General features: G+C 35.4%; 1 protein-coding gene across 3 annotated transcripts in view; it reads right to left on the reverse strand.

Annotated features, from left to right (window-relative positions):
- LOC144365029 (uncharacterized) overlaps positions 1–22662 on the reverse strand; it is a 124165-nt gene that overhangs the window by 26135 nt on the left and 75368 nt on the right. The window contains exon 4 of one of the 3 annotated variants that reach the window (XM_078015748.1): positions 10820–14173. The exons of the other annotated variants lie outside the window; for them this stretch is intronic. Within the exon in view, the coding sequence (XP_077871874.1) occupies positions 14090–14173 (84 nt within the window). The 3' untranslated portion in view covers positions 10820–14089. Of the gene's footprint in view, positions 1–10819; positions 14174–22662 lie in introns of those variants that run through there. 3 annotated transcript variants of the gene reach the window in all.

The following is a 22662-nucleotide window of genomic DNA, read 5'->3' on the forward strand; positions in this document are numbered from 1 at the left end:
AATCTTATAAACCACCTCTAAATTCTGAAGCCACATTGCTCTGAGAAACTGAAAAAAAAGTGTCACTTTATGTTCACCTCATAAAAATTTGAACACATTTAAAGTGAGACTTCATGTATGGGTTTTCTTTATGCATTATTCAGCATTGTTCCATTTGAAAAACAGACACAGACACATACACATATATATCTTTACAAGAAACTGTTGATTCAAATCATGATAATAACACTTACTAGTCTGCCTTGGAGCCTGAACATAACCTATCTCGGGACCTGTGAATGTACAATGTAGCTCTGTAAGCTGCCGTGCTGCTCATAACTTGTCATATTTCCCTGACTGGATGGTTAAAATTGTGGTAGATCTACCTGATAGCAAGGGGCCTCAACAACTGATATGGGGACAATTTTCAAGTGGAAACATTATCATTTCTTTGCTGGTAGATATTAGTACCCTTCATCCAGGATAAGCAGGACCCCTGCCTATCTTGTATTCACCTCCCTTTTCCCCTCAAACTGCTGTGCTCTCAGGCTTTGCAGTGTTTACACATAGAGGACACTTTTTCCGGACACTTGTGCATCTCTGTGTCCACCTGCCAGTTCTTTCCCAGATTGGAAGTGGCAGTTTAGACTAAGCATCCTTCCTTCTCTTTACTCCATTTCCCTGCTACCACCCCAGAGAGGTGCCAGCTCTACTTCCTTTGCACCCCATAATAGACCTCAGATGGTGTGGGCTCATATCTCTGCCATCCTGGCTTCTCAATTCTCCGAACATAGTGTCTCTGAGGCTGGGTTTCTCTCCCCAGCAGCTACCATGGGTTGGCCAATTCATGTGTGTTTAATGACCATTCATTAGAATAATCATTTATTGATGGCATTTGGAATGCACCAGGGTTCAGAGTCTTTCTTCTGCATAAATACCTCAACTCTCAGTTGTCCTTGGTCAGTTGGAACTGCTATAACAAGGTATCATGGATATAGCCATATAGCGTAGACAACAAGTTTTTAGTCTCATGGATCTGAAGGCTGGAAATCTGAGATCAGGGTGTCAGGATGGTCAGGTTCTGACAAGGGCTCTCTTCCAGGTTGCAGACTACTGTCCTCTGATTGTTTTCTTCCATAGTGGAAAGAGAACCAGTGCTCTCTCTGATTACTTTTATAAGGACACTAATGTCATCCACAAGAGCTCCATGTTCCCTAAGGACTTGCCTCCTAACATATCACAGTGGCCATGAGGGTTTCAACATATGAATTTTGAGCAGGCCAGGGATTCTTTATTTTTTAATCCATAAAATCAAAACTGAACTCACAAACGTTCTAAGTTTACAGAGTTGTCAATGAAGCAGAAAGCATAAATAACTCAGAGCTATTATTCCTCAACTAGCTCTGTAGCCAGAATGAGTGGGAGGTGTCACTTACTAGTGACAGCCAGTAAGGTTGAGTTAAATGACGTGGAGTCTCAGTTTTGGACAGCACATAACTAGCTCTGTAGGGACCCAGGCTGTTCAAGTGACTTGCTGTTATTGTCCAATTAGATGAACAAAGTCTTCCAGGAGGCCTTTCTGAGTTTGTTCCCCAGTGTCTAGCATTCATAATGCCATTCAACTATTTATGGAAGAAAGAAGTATGGTTGAATACTGAGGGTGTGTGTGTGGCTGTGTGTGTGTGTGCAAGAGAGGGAGTGCATATGTACATTCATATTTATATATACACACAAAAATATAATATTTTTCTCTATATACAAATTTTAAGGGAACAGCTATTTCTATTTTTAAAATCTTTTTTTTTTTTTAAGTAATGACCTATTTTTTAACCCAATATTGTACTTTGGGGATACTTAAGGAAGAAGATCATTCTTGCTTTCTAGCAGTCATGGTTTAGGGAGATAACCTGAATCTAAGTCAATTTTTACTTAGTTTTTAAGGCAAGAACAATGAATTAGAAGCATTTCTGTGCAAATAATATATTCCTGAAATCGTCCTCTTGTGGAATAATGATCCCTAGTGTGATATGTTTCAGAAGGATTTTAGTTTAACTAGAAATCCTCACATTTAAGTTATGAGAACATTCTATTATGTAGCCTTTGGAGATCATTAATGATAACAAGAGCACTACAGACTGCTCATTTCTTTTAGCACAAAAAAATTAGAAAATTTCTCTAGATAAAGCATCCTTCATCTTTCCCTAATATCTGATCATCTCTTATAGTTTAGGTAATGAGTTAGCAAGTCTCCCATGTACCACCAAACAGATGGTGCACTGCACTGACCAGGGAGCATCATCATACAGACATCTACGAGAACAGCACCTCTGGCACTTGTTCATCGCGTGTTCTGCACCATCATGACTGTTGTTTGTTTGGCTTTCTTTTTGGCATCTATCCCTTGTGTGGAGTACAGTCCACAGGCCATCTATGGACTAGGACTTTTAAAAAAGTGCCAAGTCTATGACCTCACTTCTAGTTGGCTCTTATCTCCTTGCCCCAAGCTAATGTCCAGGAATAATCAATCAACGGACTACTTGGGACCTCCAGGTGGAGTTTAGGGTCACCTGCGTATTGGTCACTTTCCACTTTTCCCATACGATGATTTGAACGTGTTCTTCTAATGTTCACGTTAGAAATTTAATCCTCAAGTTCACATGTTGATGGTATGTGGAGGTGGGGCTTCAGGGAGGTGATTAGGAGGAGGTCTTGGGGATTCCTGTGATGGGACTAGCGGCTTTATCAGAAGAGGAAGAGACCTGAGTTTGCACACTCCCATCTCCTTATCACGTGATGCCCTCCACCATGTTGTTAAGCAGCAAGAAGGCCCTCACCAGATTCTAACCATGCTCTTGGACTTCCCAATCTCTAGAATGGTAGGAAAGAAATCTTTTCTTTATACATTAGCCAGTCTCACACATTCTTTTATAGTAACATCATGGTCATATTTTGGTCAAAGAGAAGCACTGGCTGGTGAGCAGCGAGAGTGTTAGGCATTCATTTGTACAGATTTTTCCTGTCAGGTTATGATTTTGGAAAGTAAGTGCATTTTTTAAGCTCCAAGATGACTGCCCCTTTCCCAGGGCTATTGCTCTTGGAAGTTCACGCCACCTCCCCCCTGATGTCCTAGGTGGCAGAGGCTTCCCATTGCCATTTTCTCTGGGTCCTCCTATCTCTTTCTGCTTTCCTGAAACTCTTTCAGTCTCCCCATGGAGATTGTTGTATATTTTGTTCTGGAGCCATGACTGATAGAATCTGCTATTTTATTTTGCTTCCTCTTATCCACTTACATCCTTGATGTGGATCTCACCAAAATCAGATCATGTATCATCATTTCCCTTTGGCCATCCTATGGTCCATGACTAGTTCTGTAGCCAAATTAAACCTCCTTATTCTACACTCACACTGGAAGATTTTAGCATGTTCATTACTAAAGTCTCCTAAGGTGAGAGCAATCACTGTGGGAAGAACCTCCTCATCGCTTGTTATTAATTGATACACTCCATGAATGAAGAGGTTGTGTATACCCACCTTTGTGTTCTCAATGTCACTGGGAAGAACTTTTTTAAAGGTTGCTCAATATATTTTCTTGGTACTCAGTGACATTTGGGAATAACGTTAGCAAATGTGGTGCATCTGACATCACACATTACCATGGGGCACTTTTCTTCTTTCATATGAACCTTTAAAAAATGTTGATTCAAATGGATTTTACTATGTGTAGTTATCTGTACCTGTTTTCATTCAACAACGTGTACTTGAGAACTGTGTTAGTATGGGAGTTTTAGTCTCCTTATTAGTATTATAATCACTTTTTTTAAAGTATGGTAGTAGTTTGTGTGTGTGTTTGTATAAAATTTCTGAAAATGTATCTTTAATAATAAAAATTTCAGCACATAGAAAGCTTTGAAAATAACATAAGGATTTCTCACCCAGATTTAACTGTAAGAATTTTGTTAATTTTTATTCTAATCATTTTTTTAAATGAAAGAAAAGATAGTTGAAAATTTCTTTGTATTTATCTTTTATCTCTTTCCTTCTTTCTCCCTCTCCAAAAAATGCTCATTATTCCAAATATAGTGATATCCTCACTCATGAGTTGAAAGCTCCTAATACCTTAATATGCATGTGCCTTAAAGTTTAAAATGATCACTAACTCTATTGTAAACCGTCTTAACATTTTAAAGCTTTGTATTAATTGAAAAAGAAAAGTTATGTAATCTGAATAATCAATTCCCATATACACTTAACTCATGTTTGCCAGTTTTTAATGTTCTGTCACATTTTTAAAAATTCTGATTTGTTATATATGACAATGGAATGCATTACAATTCATATTACATATATGGAGCACGATTTTTCATATCTCTGATTGTATACAAAGGATATTCACACTATTCGTATCTTCATACATGTACGTTGGAAAATCATGCCCATCACATTCCACCATCATTTCTAACCCCATGCCTCCTCCCTTCCCCTCCTACCCCTTTGTGCTATCTAGAGTTTGTCTATTCCTCCCATGCTCCCCCTCCCTACCCCACTATGAAAGAGCTTGATGCTGGTTGTTTTAATGAATCGTAATAATAGTCATTATTTATCAGGTGGTTAGTATATGCCCAATACTGTTAAAACACTTCATGAACTAGATTCTTTTTAATGCCATATTTGTTCAGATATAATTTATATATGGTACAATTTACCCCATTTAGTTTTATAATTATATGAATTTTGATCACACAAATATAAAATAACTATAGATAGATAGTACTACTGTCAAGATACAGAATGTTACCTTGTTCTCCTAATTTTTTAAACAAATAGAGAAATTAATTTTAATATATTTTCATTTAACCCAATGGATTACCAACCTAGTTTGCAAATAAAATAATTGTTAGTAAGGTATTTCATGCTTGTTTTCTTTGTCCTAGTAATTCTTTGGAATTTAATGTCTATTTAACACATAGCACACCTCAATTCAGACTAGACACATTTCAATACTCAGTGGCCTAGACACATTTCACATACTAGACACATTTCAAATATTCATGTGACCAATGGCTGCCATATTGGCTCCTTTCTCCATCTTTCACCTTTTGGTGAGACATACGCTGTAGGTTGCATGGTAAGTCCCCTTGTTATGTGGTTTCTTGTTGAGTTCCATTAGAAAGCGACACCAAAGAGATAAACTTAGAATACTCAAGAGTAGAGTGAGGTGTTTTATTCCTCCCTGTAAGACTCTATTAGACCGTGAGTTGGTTTCTACATGCTTTGGTGGGAATAACTTCAAGGTCACTTTCTCCTACAAGTTCTTCATAATGGCTTTCTCTTATTTCACCTCCTACCTTTCTAAGTTTACAGAAGGAAAGATGCTTCACAAAATTTGTTAGTTACCCTCAACCTTGCCCTTACCTTTATAAATACCTTATTAAACAATTTTTACTCCAGTTGATCTTTTCCACCCTTGAATCTTGAATAATGGATTTTAAATTATAAGAAAGTAAGAGAGTAAAATATACCTACCTCATCTCATATCACAGACTATATATATATATATATATATATATATATATATATATATACACACACACACATATACCAGATTTATTATATATTAAAATGTAATGCATAAAATGCTAAAAATTTTAAAGAACATATTTGTGTAACTTTGTGAAGAGAAATGGAAAACAAAAAAAATATGAAATAAAAAACAACCTGAAAAATTAGATGATATTGTAGTTAAAATTTTTATGTGTAAAACTTTATCAAAAAGAGTTGAAAGAGACATGAATTATATTACAGGTCATTTTTTTTTTTTTTGTCACAGAACTATTCTCCACTTCAGCCTTCAAAGTTCTTATTTAAATATTTTCTACTACCACCAAGATCTGTACCTGCAGCAGCTCCACCTGGGGGGTGCCCTAGGCTTCAGGGCTCACCAGCAACGGCATAGGCCCTATGAATTGCTTTGGCTCCTGTCCAGGTCCCCTGTGTTCTGACTGCCAGTGATGGCCAGGTGTGGGTACCACGCTCCAGCACCATCCATTTTCAGGGCTAGTTGATTCAGCAGATGAGTTGTTTTTGTCACATTTTTATCATATATAATATATATATATATATAATACACACACACACACACACACATATATATATATAGTCACACACATATGCTGCCCCATTATATGTCATATTTTTAAAAACTTTTTGAAAGTGGGTTATATACATTATGTGTCTTGATATCTTAATATGTCAGTATTTCTTTTCTTTTTTAAAACAAGAATAAGTATATTATCAAATTTAGTAAAATCGACATGGATACAATATTGTTATATAATCTTCAGTGTCTGTATCAATTTTATCATTTGTCTCAATTATTTCTTTTATAAGAACACTTTCTAATATGCAGTGTATCCCAAGATCATGAACTTCATTCTCACATCTCTTCATCTCCTTTATTTTGAATATTCTTCAGGTATTTGTGGTCATTTATTGTTCTGGCATTATTTAAAGCATGAGGGTCAGTTCTGATATCAGATATTTATAAATTAGAAATATTTTAATTTCCTCTGATAACATTCAGTATTTTGGCTGCAGTTTTCATTTGGCAATATGTATTTGAGAGATGTCTATAGGACAGCAGAATAAAATAGACATTATTATTGCTGTGTGTGTATATGTGACTGCATGACCAATGTGATTCTGCAACCTGTACACTCAGAAAAATGAGAAATTATATCCCATCTGATTCAAATGTATGATATGTCAAGATCATTGTACTGTCATGTGTAACTAATTAAAACAAATTTAAAAAGAAAGATACAATAAATCAAATAAAAAATTCAGTATTCCAATCTATTGGAAGTATCCAATAGATTAGACTATGTAGAAAACAGAAATAAAAAAATATTGAATTTTTAGTCTTTATTAGTTTAATAGCCTCTTTTTCTGAAATATAGTAATATTTTATATATACCTTTTGAAAATCTCTTTAATAATAAAGACTTCCTGCTAAGAGAGTGCAATACAAAATGTGTAATACCACGTATTAAAATTATCAAAAGATCAGTCTATATATCACTATTGCTATCTATCCACTTAGTATCCATACATCTGTCTACCTACCTACCTATATTTATATACCAAGTCTTTTTTTTATTTGTGTTTTATTCCTTAATGTTCTTATGGACTAATTGAATTTACATTATTCCTCTTTTTATTTATATTTGTCCAAACTTTTTCCCTCCCATTTTTGAGTCTTTTCCTTTAAGATCTTAATATGCATGTGGCTTAAATTCTTATTATCTCAATTTTGTGTAGTAGTCTTTTTACTTTTAAAAATATATATATTTATTTATTTTTATGTGGTGCTGGATGGAACCCAGTGCTTCATGTGTGGAAGGCAAGCACTCTACTGCTGAGCCACCCCAGTCCCTTGACTGACTTTTTTTTTCTTTCTCATTTCTGTTTTATTTTTAAATTTTAATTTGTTATATGACAACAGAATGTAATACAATCATATTACACATATAGAGCACAATTTTTCATATCAATTTAGTCGTTTTCAGAATGAAATAACATAGTTTACATTTCTAATATTTTCTTCTATGGAACGTATTTCAATCTGTAACACCTCTGACCCATGTTCACCAATCAGCTCATCAAACTTACCTACTAGTTAGCTAGAAAATGGAGCTCAGGGTGCAGGGTACTGTTTCTTCCTTTCCTCCTCTTGGCATCTAGCTTCCCCAAATTAGGGCCATTTTGTTCCCTTTTCCATGGGAAAGAGGGATTACAATAGTGGATAGGTACAATTCTTGGGTTCAGCATACAAAAACCTATTGTAGTCTCTATCTTACTTTCTTAATTATCAAGTTTTTAAAAATTGTTTTTAGTAATAAAAATAATATTTGATTGTCAATTCCCAACTCTTTTGTCTTATTTGTTAAATAGTCCAGTGCTTAGTGTAAGATGTGCATGTAATTTATTGACCCTCCTAAACTTCACTTCATAGTCATTGTCTGAACTAGTATGATTGAGACTTTAGGTTTGATCCCCAGCACTAAATTGCAAACAATAACATCAACAACAAAAAACCCCAATAAAAAGCCATTGTTATTGTTATGATTATATTTATATTTGTTAATTATTTTAACTTAATTTGATATGTATATATGATTGTCATTGCTTTATTATGATTAATCTGTTTATTTTTGCTTCTTGAATCTTAATTCTTTCTTCAGTATTCTATTGTTTTAGTTAGCTTTTTTATTGCTTTGACCAAAAGACCTGACAAGAACAATAGCAGAGGACAAAAAGTTTATTTGGTGCTCAGTTCATAGAGGCTGACTCGATGATGCTCTGTGCCTGAGTGTGGGAGAACACCATGGTGAGAAGGTGTAGTGGAGGAAGTCAGCTCAGAAGAAGGCAAACAGAAAGTAGAGAGAAAGCTACTCATCAGAGACAAAATATAAAGACCAAACGGATGTTGCCATTGACCTACCTTCTCCAGTCACACCCACTTGCCTACAGTTACCACCCAGTTAATTCCTATCAGGGGATTAATGCATTGATTAGGTTAAGGCTCTCATAACCCAATCATTATACTTTGAAACTTTCTTGATTGTCTCTCACATGAGCTTCTGGGGACACCTCATATTTAAACCATAACATATAGCTTATTTAAATGCATTTTTTTGGCAGTGCTAGGATTGAGCACAGGGCCTCACACGTGCTAGACAAGTGCTCTACATCCTCAGCCCCAAGAACCAAAAATTCTATCCATTAATTTTTGTACCCTTGGTGCAAAAGTCAGTAAAATGAAAAAGATATATGGTACCCTGGCGTTAGTATAAACATGATTTAACCTCCCAGATCTCATGATAAGGCCGAACTTTGAGCACTGCTGCTCTTGAACATTATAGAGTGCTATTAAAATACTATAAGTTTAATAACAAGGTCTACTACTTTGTTTCCCCTTCAGTTCTCATACCAGCAAGGAGTTCTCCAGAGTTCTCTAGGTAGTTTAGTTGGTCGAGTGTTTTTCTACTGAATTGGAAGGCCTCTAGTGTTCTTGTGACTTACTAGAGGCAGTGGAAAAAGAGAATACATGATTACTGTTATACTCCCTCCAAGAGGAAATAAGGACTTTCCTTCCACCCAAACCTCTGGAACAGTCTAATTGGTCATAAAGGCTACAAATTTATTTAAATGGGAAGGATTTGACACTTGTTTAGCATAAACTTCTGAATTTTATCAGACTTTGCAAGATCTATTGAAATATACTAAGAGACCAGTGCACCAAGCACTATTGAAAAGGGGTGTCATGAAATTAGATTTAGAGGTTTGACTTGGTGCATTGTTGGAGTATCTATTTATTCAGAAAATAGGTCCTATTCACCTTTTATATATATGATAAATACAAATGAGCAGTATCATTCTTGCCATCGGGTAGGATGATATTCCTGTCATACTGTTCAGTAGATATACTAATAAATACCAACACCAATGAAGTAAGACTTTACAGAAACTATGGAAGTAAATATAAGACATAGAGTAGACTCAGAGATGAGAGTGTTGAGTTTCACCTGGAAGAAGATGGCATCCAGCAAACCTCAAAGAGGAGCAAACACTTCCAACTGAACCTTAATATATGACTAGATATTTTCCAGGCTGGAGAGGAATTACAAGCAGAGTAACATCTTGAGAGAATGCAAGAGTGTAAAACTAGGTTTTACTGGAATATTGGTATGGCCGGAGTATCCGCCATCTAAGGAAGTACAGGGAAGTAAGAAAGACATGCAAAGCAGGCAGAGGCCAAGGAATTGATATGGAACGCAGAGAATGCAGTCTGTCCTAAAATGGATGAGGAACCACTTGAATGTTTTAGGTTGAAGGTGAAATAATGAGGTGATGTTTTAGGAAAGTCACCAAGACCATGAGGATCTTGGTGGTAGAGGGACAACTCTTGAACTAGGGTCTGAGCTAGGAACCATCACAATTGGCCAAGACTTGTGATGGAAGTTGTGGGAAGTAAAGAAAACAGAAGAGATGCTTTAAAGATTGAGAAATCTGTGTTTCCCTAATTGTAAGTGATTACTGTAGTTTGGTCGTTGAGTGTCTCTGGAAAGCCTACTTGTTAAGGGACTAGTCTACAGGGTAGCACTGGAGGGAGGTGCTGTGGACCTTTAGGGAATAAGGACTTCCAGATTGGCCCTAGGTCATGGGGTGTATACCCTGGAAAGTAATTGGGGGGACTCCATTTCTTCCCCTTTTCCTTGGGTTAAGGTGTGAATAGTTTTCTCCAACATGTGCTCTAGTCATAAGGTGCTATCCTTGCCTCAGCACCAAAGTAATGGGATCACCCAGTTTTGGACTAGAACATCCAGCACTAAAGCCAAAATAACCCTTTTTTATTTATAAGTCATTTTTTTCAGATATTTCATTATAGTAATGATAAACTAATACAGGGATATCAAGCATTTTTCATGTTCATTGACCATTTGTACATCTTTTGAGAAATGTTTGTTATTCAGGTCTTTTACCTATTTTAAAATCAATTATTTATACTGATTCTATTGAGTTATTTGAATTTCTTTATATTCTCTATAGTAAACTTGTAATTCTTGTCAGGTTCAATTATTTTCTTCCAATCTGTGGAAACAAGTTCTCATCTTCTATTGTACAGTGGGGTGACCCTAGTTATCAATAATAATTCAAAATAGCTAAAATAACTAAACATTCAAAATTTCGAATGTTCTTAATGCAAAAAATGATAAATGTTGGAAGTGATGGATATGTTAATTGTGCTCTGATTTGATCAGTAATAATATATGTATCAAAATATCATACTATACCCCCATAAACAGGTACATATATTATTTGTCAAAAATAAATTTATAAAAGTAAGTTACAAAAGGTTTGGGGGCACATGGCTGTTTGATCATTTCATTATAAATGTGGCAAAATGCATCATTAGTGTAATTAAAATTATAAAATCATTCATGCACAACTAATTTTGTGACACCACATGTACTGTTTTTGACTCATTGACAGCCTGAGTTGGAGCTGAACCTATTAGGGTTTTGTGGCTGGAACAAATCAGTTTCTGTCTACATAACTGCCTATATTGTTGGGGTGATTTCTGGAACCTTTGGATGGAGAAATAAAGGACAGACTTTAATCTTTGTTGCTTATGTCCTATGTGCAAAATTCTTAATCTCTATCCCTGATCTTTATAATGCTCTCTATAGTACATGCCAAGAAATGTAACAAGAGGCCTTTTTGGTCTAGTAATTTTATTTCTTGTAGTATGTCATACTAGAACCTATAATCACAAAATATCTTTCAAATTACTGACTTTGGAATTAAGAATTCACTGTAATGTTGAAATACAAGTTCCACTCACATAAAGCAAACATTCGTGAAAGGCACTTGGAATTTATTTCTTACATTTGTTTCTAACTTTTGAATTGTAACCTCAGGTGTATTAAATAATATGCATACATCACTATATAATATAATTGATATAGACTTCAATTTCTTGGAAACACTTAGTGCCATAGGCATCTGAGAAGTGGTTTCCTGGCTGTTCCATTCTTAATTTTCCATCAAAGTTTCTGGCCTTGGTCATTTTACTCTGTGCATTGAGGCTAAGGATTCATGGACTGATCACAAAATTGTCTGGATGTTTGCTTCTTTTCAGTTCCATCAAAACATGTGACACATGGAGAAATCCTCTAATTTCTGTATCACTCTGCCTGTGGAAGCAGCCAGGCATTTTTAGGCCATGTTTCTTTTCTTATTACAACAAATGTTTACCTTTATATTCTGTTCCAAGGTTGTGAATTAGTCGTCAAGTTCTATACATGAAACTGCTTTCTTGTCTTAAAAAATTATTTTATTCACTTTATAAAAAATCAGATGTGGTGAAATCCTTGCTTCCCCCAGTGAGTAATGTTTTTATTAGACATTTTGCTTCCTGACAATAAAAAAATTAGATGTTGCTAGAAAGAGTCACCATTCATTCATTCGTCACATCTTCATAGTGTGACTACTCTGGGTAGTGCTATGTGAAGTTTTGGCAAGTTTTAATAAAATCATGCTCTCTTACCTTTAAGGATCTTCATGTCTAATACAATATAAAGACGTCTCTGTACTGAGCTGGAATGTGATGAATGTCAAAAGTGTCACAAAAGAGGTAGAATAACAGAAGTGGAATCAGGTTAGGACTAGCTTTAAAATGAAGAGCACAAGCCGCATCAAGACAAGTTACGTTACATGTGTGGTTGACTACTTCAATTATATTTGAGAAGGGCTACAGGATGATTACCATTTGTTTTAGGGGTCAGGTTTTTCACCATTGTGACCTAAACAACCGACTAGAACATTTGTAGAGGAGGAAAAGTTTATTTGGAGACTCAAGGTTTCAGAGGTCTCGGTCCATAGACAGCTGGATCTATTCCTTTGGGCTTGAGGTGAGGCTGAACATGATGGAAAAAGGGTGTGGCAGAGAAAAGCAGCTCACGTGATGATCAGGAAGGAGAGAGAGAGAGAGAGAGAGAGAGAGAGAGAGAGAGAGAGAGAGAGAGAGAGAGAGAGAGAGACTCCATACTCCATATACAAAATATGTACCCCATAGCCATGCCCCTAATAAACCACTTCCTCTATTCACACCCCACCTGCCTCCAGTTAAATCCCAGAAGGGATCAATTCACTGATTAAGTTAAGGCTATAACCCAATCATTTCTCCTCCAAATCTTGCATTGCCTTACTCATGAGCTTTAGAGGGATACCACATGGAAACCAAAATACCATTTGATAAGTATAGGCATCGGCTCATTTCAGAAGGCATTAGGAATATTGTACATGCAAATATTGTTAATACTAAGAGTAATATGGGTAACATTATTAATAATGGATAGCTCTTATCTACCAGGTATTTGCAGGATACTTTATAGAAGTACCACATTTGATCTGAGAAATAAAATCATGTGTTAGAGAAACAGCAGAGCACTGTGGTTCATGAAAAGGATGTGGAATCAGACATCCTAGATCCAAATCCTGGGTTTATCCAAATGACTCATGTGACCACATGCAATTCACTGCTCCAAATCTTGTATTTTTTTTCCTCCCATGGCAGAACAGACCTTACTGAGAGGATAATTATGAGAAAAAATAAATTAGCTTACTTAGTACAGTAAATTAGCATCAGAAAAGTATGTTATTATTTTTTAACAGATGGGAAATCCTAGTTTAGAGAGTTTACATAACTTTGCAAATACAGTCGATGCAATACCTAAAGCTGAGATTTAACCCAGGTCGGTACTCTCCAAAGCCTGCATTGTTTTTTATTTTGTTGTATTAGAAATAAAAGTAGATTTCACTTCAACCTTTAGATTACAAAGTTAATAAATACAGTTTCTAATATGGTTAGGAATGATACTTTATCTTTACTTCAGTTGCATAATTTTATGTGGTTTAAAAGTTTGCAAGTGTAAATCATCCCATTAACTGACATCAGGTTGGGTTTTGGAAACTTTGTGTCATGACCGCAATGTGTAGGAGCTGATGCACTCACACATATAGAGTCCCCTTCCTGGCAGCTGTGACAGTGGTGCTGTCATTGGTTTTATTAATTTTGGAACTATTTGAAAAAATGTGATAGAATACCTTCATAGTGAAACTAATATTTAAATAATGCTGACACAGCCTCAAAAAAACAAAAGTCTCTAATGATGCTGTCATCTATTAAAATGAGCATATTAATAAGTGAGAATTTGAAAGCTAAGGCAGAATGGCAAGGTTTGTACCATGAGGGATATGCCTCAAGCTGAAAAAATTCACAAAATTGCATTCATGCCAAATATGCCTCATTTTTCTTCGAATTTTGTTCTTTCGTTTGAATGTACAACCTCATGGCATCAACCCAGGCATCAAAAAAATCTTAACAAAGATTTAAAGAAGAGAATCACATGTGTACATCATCACGTCCTCTCACAATATTCCTCCATGACAGAAGGTGTGTCAGGTAATTACTGTGACAAAATGTTTGAGAGGATCAACGTAAAATGAAGTAAGGTTTATTCTGGCTCACAGTTTCAGAGGTTTCAGTCTATGATTGGTTAGCCCTGTTGCTTTGGGCCTGGGGTGGCAGCATTGTGGTGTGGGTGTGTGGCAGAGGAGGACTGTTCACCGGCTGTGAAGAGAGAGAGGAGAGAGAGAGAGAGAGAAATGGAGGTGAGTGGGGCTTGGGTCACAATGTACCCTCCAAGGGTATGCACCTAGTGATCTAACTTACTCCACGAGGTGCTAGTTCTTAAAGGTTCCACTATCTCCTACTAGTGTCACAGGCTGATAACCAAGCCTTTAACACATGGCCCTTTGGGGGACATTCAAGATCTAGACTTAGGAAGGTATAAACTGAATTTTCAGATTTTTTTTTATAGTTCACTCATGAATATATTAAGTGAGGATACATGTAATTCAATCAACTAATAGGATAAATAAAGTTCTATATTACATTTTTACCATATAAAAATGTAATATAGAACTTTATTTCTGATTATATAAAGTATAAAAGATGATACTTCACATAGAAACATTATTTAAAAATACAGAACGTGGCCTCCTTTTTGCCCTTTATCTTTTATGTAAGGCAGAAGGAAGATCATGGTTGGACACTGCTATTTATAGCCTCTAAATCCAAATCAACTCTAAGTGTTAACATTCTATCTTGAATTTTAAGTTTTAAATTTAATTGATTTCTTATATTCTTCCTTTTGATAGCATTGGGTTTATTTCCCTCTCTGTCTAGGGTCCTATAGAAGCTTAAATTATTTGTTCGAAATATTTCTCTTTACTAATATGAGCATTTAATTTCATAAAATTTCTTCTCAGTGCTGTTTTAAGTATGTCCCATGAATTTTGATGCACTATATTCTTATTTTCATTCAGTTTGGTAAACTTATTTTTTAAAGTTTCACTTAAGACTTCCTCTGTGACTTGTGAATTTTTAGAAATTTATGTTGTTTAATTTCCAAATATCTGGGGCTTTTTCCTGTTATTATTTCCAATTTGATGACATTATAGTCACAAAACACCCTTGTATGATTTTACTTCCTTTAAATTTTGAAGTTTATTTAATGGCCCAGTTGATGGTCTCTTGTAGTATGTGAGTTGATGGTCTCTTGTGGTCTGTGAGTGTTGGTAAAGAATGTGTCTGGATGAGGTGTTCTATAAACATCGATGATATTCTGTTGGTTGGTATGATTTTTTTGAGTTCGTTTAGATTTTGGTAGGTTTTTTTTTTTTTTTTTTTACACCTCAAGTTGTTTTATCAACTATTGAGAGAGGTATATTGAAGTCTTCAATTTTCAATGTGAGTTTTTTAATGTCTCTCATCAGTTTTATTGGTTTTTGCTTCATGTATTTCATAGCCTTATTTTTTGGTTTATACATGTTTAGAATATCTCTGTTTTGTTGGATTGATACATTTGTACTTATGTAATTTTCTTCTCTGACTCTTAACTGTCTTTTCTATGTAGCCTACTTTATGTGATATTAGTATAGCCACTCCTGATTTCTTTTGATTAATAGTTGCATAATAGAGTTTTTATCCATTCTTTTACTTTCAGGCTATTCTTATTATATTTGGATAGAATTTATTGTAGAAAAAAATATAGTTTGGTTGTGTTTTCAAGTCTGTTCTCCTAATCTTTGTCATTGAATTGATGTATTTGGACCATTTACATTTAATGTGACATTAATATGTTAGGGCTTAAGTCTGGTATTTTATTATTTTTTCCACTATGTTCCTTCTGTTCTAACTTGTTTTTTTTTTTATTTTTCTTGCCTGCCTGTGGGTCACTGCAACATTTTTTATAATACTATTATGATTTTTCCATAGTGCTTCACAGACTATTGGTGTTAACATTTTAACAGTTCAAATTAAATATAGAAATCCTTACTTCTGCAGGGGGCAAGGGGCAGGGGGTTAGCAATGATGGTGGAATATGATAGACATCATTATCCAAAGTACATGTATGAAGACACGAATTGGTGTGAACATACTTTATATAGAGAGATATGAAAAATTGTGCTCTTTATGCATAATAAGAATGGTAATGCATTCCACTCTCATGTATTTAAAAAATAAAATCAATTAAATATTAACAAAAGAAATTCTTACATCTCTTTACATTCCTTTGCCTTCTTCCACTTGTCATAAATATTTTCTATACATCATTTCAGAACCACATCAGAAGGTTTATCATAACCTTCAACATTATTTAGAAACTTCGAAGTTGAAAAAAATGTATTTGCCCATATTTTTGCTCTCTCTTATTCTTTCCTCCTACTTATTTATTTATTTATTTTGGTACTGGGGATTAAACCCAGGGGTGCTTCACCACTGAGTTATATCCCCAGCGTTTGAGACAGGGCTCCACTAAGTACCTTAGGGCCTCACTAAATTACTGAGGTTGGCCTTGAACTTGTGATCCTCCTGTCCAGCCTCCTGAGTCACCAGGATTAAAGGTGTGTGCCACTATGTGTGGGGTCTTTCCTCCTTTTTCTTTTTGGTGGTGCTGAGAATCCAACCCAGGGCCTTATGCATCTAGGCAAGCACTATACCAACTGAGCTATATCCCAACCCCCTTTCCTCCTTTTTAATGTTCTGAAATCCCTTCTTTTATCATTTCTTACTTATTGATAAAAGTGTCTTTAGTCTTAAAGTTTGATCGGCAGGTAGCAAATTCTATTAGTTTTTTTTTTTTTTCACCTAAAAGTCCCTTGGTTTCCGTTCATTCCTGAAGATGATATTTTTTCACTGGATTGATTATTCAGGACAATTGGAAAGATGGGTTACTGCCTTCTGACCTCAATAGTTTACAATGAGGAGAAATGTGCTATCATTGAAGTTACGTGTTTTCCTTGAGGAAAAAATGGTGTTTATTGATTTTTAAAACACTTTTCCCCTTTTCTTCATTTGTCAGAAACTGACTATGCTATGTCTTGGGGTAGATTTCTTTGGATTTATCCTTTTGGGAATTCTCTTAGTTTCTTTAAATGTAAGTTATAGTTTTTTACCAAGTTGGGGAAGTTTCAACCATTTTATCTTTGAATACTTATCAGCTTCTCTCTCTCTTTCTTCCACCTTTTCAAGATTCCAATAAGAATGTTAGATCTTTTGTTATAGGTTCTTATGTCCCTCAGGCTCTGTTCATTTTTTTTTTTTCATTTTTTCCTATCATTAATATTAGATAAATTATGTTGTTATGTCTTTTAGGTTAACGATGTTTCCTTCTGTTCCTCTCATTCTTGTGTCTAGTTTTTCTGCAATAACAACCAGTGTGGGGATGGTTGTCCCATATCTCCATGCTCAAGTGGGACTTGGGTCTTCGGGAATTTAAGCAATTATGTTGACATATCAGCTACTGTTTTGCTGTGAATAATAACAGTCTTTGTCTCTGATCCAAGAATCTCATATCTTCTGTGGTATCCATGAAATCACATCAGACCAACTTCTTAGCTTATAGGTAAATCTCTGATCCCTCAGTTTTGACGGTGACCCAGGTCCACTCTTGCTTCCTCATCTGAGTTCTCTGGGAATGCAGCCCACAATTAGAAGAGTAACATTTATACTTCTCTTTCTTTTTAATACAGGAAGAATTAAATTAGCCCATTTGACTCCGAGCAGAAAAATTCCTTCTTCATTCAAAAGCATACATTTTATGGTTCTGCCTATGTAACATTATCAGAAATTCTTCCCAATTATAGCAGTTTAGTATTTCACCAGTTTATCATCCAGGCCCACAGCCCCATAGACTAAATTGGTCATTTGGTAATTTGTTTCGTTATAATATTATCTCCATCTAACTATCCCAGGGAAACCTCTTGCAGATACAGTCTAATGTATACACTTTGTTTGATCAAGTCAAAAAATAAGTAAAATTAAAGAAAAGTGATAAAAAGGAAAAACTCTGCATTTGAGAGATGATGGAATTCTAGAAAATAACAAATAAATGAAGTGAAATCAAAGTGGAACATACTCATTTGAAAGTTATTACTTTAGACACAATGTACGCAATGCTTTTATTTGACTTATATTTCTATTTTGCATCCCAAGGCTGAACCTTCTATGTGCTTATCTGAGATGACAGATTGTTCACCTGCATATGACTCAGTCCTAACTGGGATCATCTAAATTAATGTCTCCAAACATTGCATTTAATATTAAATGCATGACACATGGCCATAATAAAATGTAAGGACTGAGCTCTCCAAACCATGGTGCAAGGTTTGCATGGAACACTTAGCTGATGTTTTGTGAAGAATGTTTTGGGTATGTGGTAGAGTGTGTGTTGTCTGGAAAGGAGATCCTGGAAGAAATATGAAAGCAAAAGAAGCTAATGACACCCTGGAGTAAGGTTTAAAATGGTTGGAAAATATTAACAAATTGGCAAAAATATTCCTTTCCCAGTGTTAAGTCTTCCAGCCCCTACCCCCCCCCACACACACTTTTCACACATGCTAAAAGGTTAAAAGTGAGAAATGTTATCTTCTAAATAACTTAAATACAAGCTATGTGTCCTTCTAGAACCCCAGACAAGGTAGTGATGAACACAGGCCTGGAGTGTAAAAAGTTTTAGTTAAGTGTTTCCAACTCAGTTATTTCCTTCTTTGAGTGATATTTGATATAATGGCTAATTCCTAAAGGTAGAATGCTATGGAGAAAGAGATGTATTTTCTTATTTTTCTACTTGCTGCTCCCTTTGTTCTTGATGTCCCTTGTCATCCCACTTTCTAAATACATTCTCCTATGTTGTTTTCCTTTTTTTCCCATAGTTTGCTAACTATGCCTTTTAAATGTCCCCTTTTCTTTAATTTTCTTTCTTTTTCCTCCAGTTTTTGTTTTTGTTTGCCTGATTTTCTGGGCAGTAAGCCCAGTCTGGTTTCTATTGTTTTGTGTCTACTATATATTCTTTTAAAAATAATTCCTTCCTTTATGATTATTATTCTCATTCATTTATTTTCTCATCAAAGAATTGACTGGTATATAAAAGGGACCTCCCAGCCATTCTTTCAGGGAAAATATTTCCCTCTCTGTTTTTACAAAATGTTTTCATGATGTTGGAAGATGGGGCTGACTGCCTTCCTTTACCCCCTTTGCTTGACCAGGGCTCATTTTACTCTCCTTTTTCTTACTGAGTCACATGGTAATTGTGTGCATCTCTCTGGGTGTTTGTATGCATGGGTGTAGTGTTATTTCAAAGGAGAATGTCCTGTGAGCATTTGTGTGTCTGTGGGTTTGTGTGACAGCAGTGTATAATGCAGAGTAGATGCACACTAGAATGCTCGGCTGCACGTTGGCATGTTTATTTTGAAATGTCATTTCCAATCAAATCTAACATTTATAACCAGCCTCCCTTCATGGTTTTCTGGGCCACAGTTTAAAGGCCCAAGAATAAACATGTCAGCTGTAAATGGAAGATTATGGCAGCAACCAAGACAGATCGCCATCTCATCAGCTGCTTAAAAATTAAAATTTCTTCTGTGGTTAGACTTGCTTACAGCTATGTCTATGGCTGTGAAGAAAGCAGATCTTTTAGTAGAATGAACAGGCTACAGGACATAAGATGTTAAAATCACTCAAACTGCCTTGTCTGTCAGTAAAAGACAGCTATAGAGAATACCAAGTTGAGCCAAAATGCTTTTAAAAAAAAATTTCTCCCAAACCCCTAGTGATTCTAGAATCTAAAAAGATTACATTTTCTAGTGGGATATGCACTATAGAGACATGGGAATCCAGATTCATATATTCATGTGTAAGCATGCAATTTTAAATATGTCTAGTTGCAAAAGAAGTGTAACATATGTTTTGATTTTCTATTTGAATGTAGAGTGTTTTTCACAAGTGACTGTACCCAACTTGCTGACACATTCTCCGGATATCGTTGAGTAAAATTGCACAGTGTCAGGAGTAATTTGCCAGTGTCTTCAATCGGTATGAATTTAATACATCTTTCAAATTTAAGAAGCCAGCAGAAGCTGTCAACTGGCCAAATGAAGAATGTCCCACTGAGTTGGGTTAATATTGTCAAATAAATGCAGTGCAACGTTACTACATTGATGATGGTGTATTGTGATTCCATTAGAGGCTTTCCTTACTACCCACTCTGGCACTTTCTTGGCTTATTACAGAATATATGGATCCCTACCCTGTTTTGCTACATATTGAGGGAGCTCACAGACTAATCAAGTGGATTGTTGAGCATGGAACTCTGGCTTTTATTGATATCTTAAGTTTGAGTTTCTCACCCAAATTAGACAATTGTCTGAATCCCCTCATAAATAATCAGATAGAAATTTATATCTTTAACAATGAAGTTGGGTTGTTGGAGTTGTGATGGTGGCAAGAGTGAAGCATGCTGTGCTCACAGACCCATCATCATGGTCCCATGCTTTGGTCTTCAAGACCAGAGAGGAGCAGCTGCTGACCTCGAAAGGTGGATCAGTGCCCATGTCTATAGGTTGGATTAGTTTCCTTGTCTTTGCAAGTTGGGCCTATGGGGTTTCAAAACCAGTTGCCTTTAATAGACAGAGCACTAAGGGGCACAGCCCATGAAGGAGTTACTAGGTATTGCTTACCTCTGCTCCCCTAGCTTTGCTTATATATAGGAAGCAAGATGGAGATGTACTAAGATTGATGTGCACAGCTCCAACAAGGGACAGACTACAGCCCATGGTAATTACAAGACGTCAATATCTTTGTTTAGCAAGTGCTTAGTTTGTTAAGTGATTGTTTAAAAAATGTTGTTCCCATGTATTAAGCCTGAATTGTCCTTAGATGAATAGCAGGAAATTATGTTTGTCTTCTCTTTAATATAATGTCTATGGTTTACTCAAACAAAATGAAAGGAAAATTTGAAGCTTTATCTGTATGAGTTAAGTCCCTAACTTATTTGATCAGAAGGTCACTAGAGAAAAATCTTGGTGGATAGGATTGGAGCCTAAATTATCTGAAGAACTGATTTAATTCCCCCTTTACTTTCTTTCTGAATTGGTATAACCTTTATGACATGAATTTTACACAGTAAATTAAAAAGGAAACATTATTTAGCAAATAATACAAAATTGACAGTAAAAGCTGCATTATAATTGTCTGAAAGAGATACTGACATGAATTAATAGTCTTCCATCAAAATCTCAACTGTTACCAATCAGACATCTAGCTGATGTTTCTTTTCCCATAAAATTTGGACTCATTGGTTTCTGTAGTGTCTACAAGGCAATAATTTCACACTTTATAAAGAGGCTACATTTCATATTGCCAATGTGCTTCTAGATAATTTTTAATGTGTTTTTGTGGCACTTATGAATACACTAGTACTTTTCATCCCATGCTTGCTTCAAATACACAATTAACCAGGGTTATCTAATGATAAGTATTTGAGAATCCTCTGGTTATGGTAAATTTCACACATACTGACATTACTTTGAGGAAACTGATTTGTTTCCCCACTCCCATCCCAGGAGAATGTTCTTACTATCTGAGTAATATCCAGCAGATGATTTTGAGATATGGGTCAGCTGGTAAGCACATGTGAGATTATAATGAAAATTGGCCTGAAACAGCTCAAATTCACAAATACACCATACCATACATGGTATTTATCAGAAATCTTAATAAACACTTCCATCATAATTCTCTTCAAAGTACTCTTGGCACAGCTTGGATTTCTTACTTCTTGTGGTCTTTATAACTCTTCATGCACAAGCTGTGATATAGCAGCAGTTTACTGAGAGCAGCTAGTCACTTTGGTAACACAGAATACCATGCCTGGATTGGTATTAATAGCCTGCAGAATATTCATGGTCAAATAATGGATTCACTCCCTGATTAATGGCTTCAACAAAAGAAATTTCCCCATTGATTGGCTTAAGATCTTTCTTTTCTTAATTTGTATTTTTACTAGGGCATGATAGTTTTATATGATTGCAGGGTTCATTTTGGTATATTCATAAACACATATAACATAATTTGCTCCATTTCAATCCCCAGTACTAACCCATATCCTTCCTCTCCTTCCTCTATTCCATTGATATTCCATCTATTAATATAATTTTGACATTGGTGCATTATATTTACGCAGTAAAGTGTAATTTACTGTGGTATTAAATTGGTTAATTTTATTCTGCAGTTTCTTCTCTTTCCCATTCCTCCTCCCTCCCCTTGATTTCCTCCTTCTACTTCCCCATTTCCTTCCATTTTGTTGAGATCCTCTTTTCAAAATATTTCATATTTCTCCCTAGCTTCCACATATGAGAAGAAACATTCGACCCTTGACTTTCTGAATCTGGCTTATTTCACTTAGCATGATATTCTCCAGTTCTATCCATTTACCAGCAAATAACATAATTTCATTCTTCTTTATGGTTGATTTGAACTCCTTCATGTATATATATATTATATTTTCTTTATCCATTTGTCTGTTGAGGAACACCTAGTCTGATTCCCTAATTCAGCTATTGTGAATTGCACTGTTATAAACATTGGTAGGTATGTATCATCAGAATATGCAAAACCTTTCTTCAAGGAGCAAATGAAAGAAGTCCTAGACATTAGAGAGTAAAGAGAAGGAGAGGTGGACTTCTAGCACTTTTGCAGTGTGTGAAGTCCACTGT

Source organism: Ictidomys tridecemlineatus, chromosome 6 (assembly GCF_052094955.1).
Source record: "Ictidomys tridecemlineatus isolate mIctTri1 chromosome 6, mIctTri1.hap1, whole genome shotgun sequence".
NCBI lineage: Eukaryota > Metazoa > Chordata > Mammalia > Rodentia > Sciuridae > Ictidomys > Ictidomys tridecemlineatus.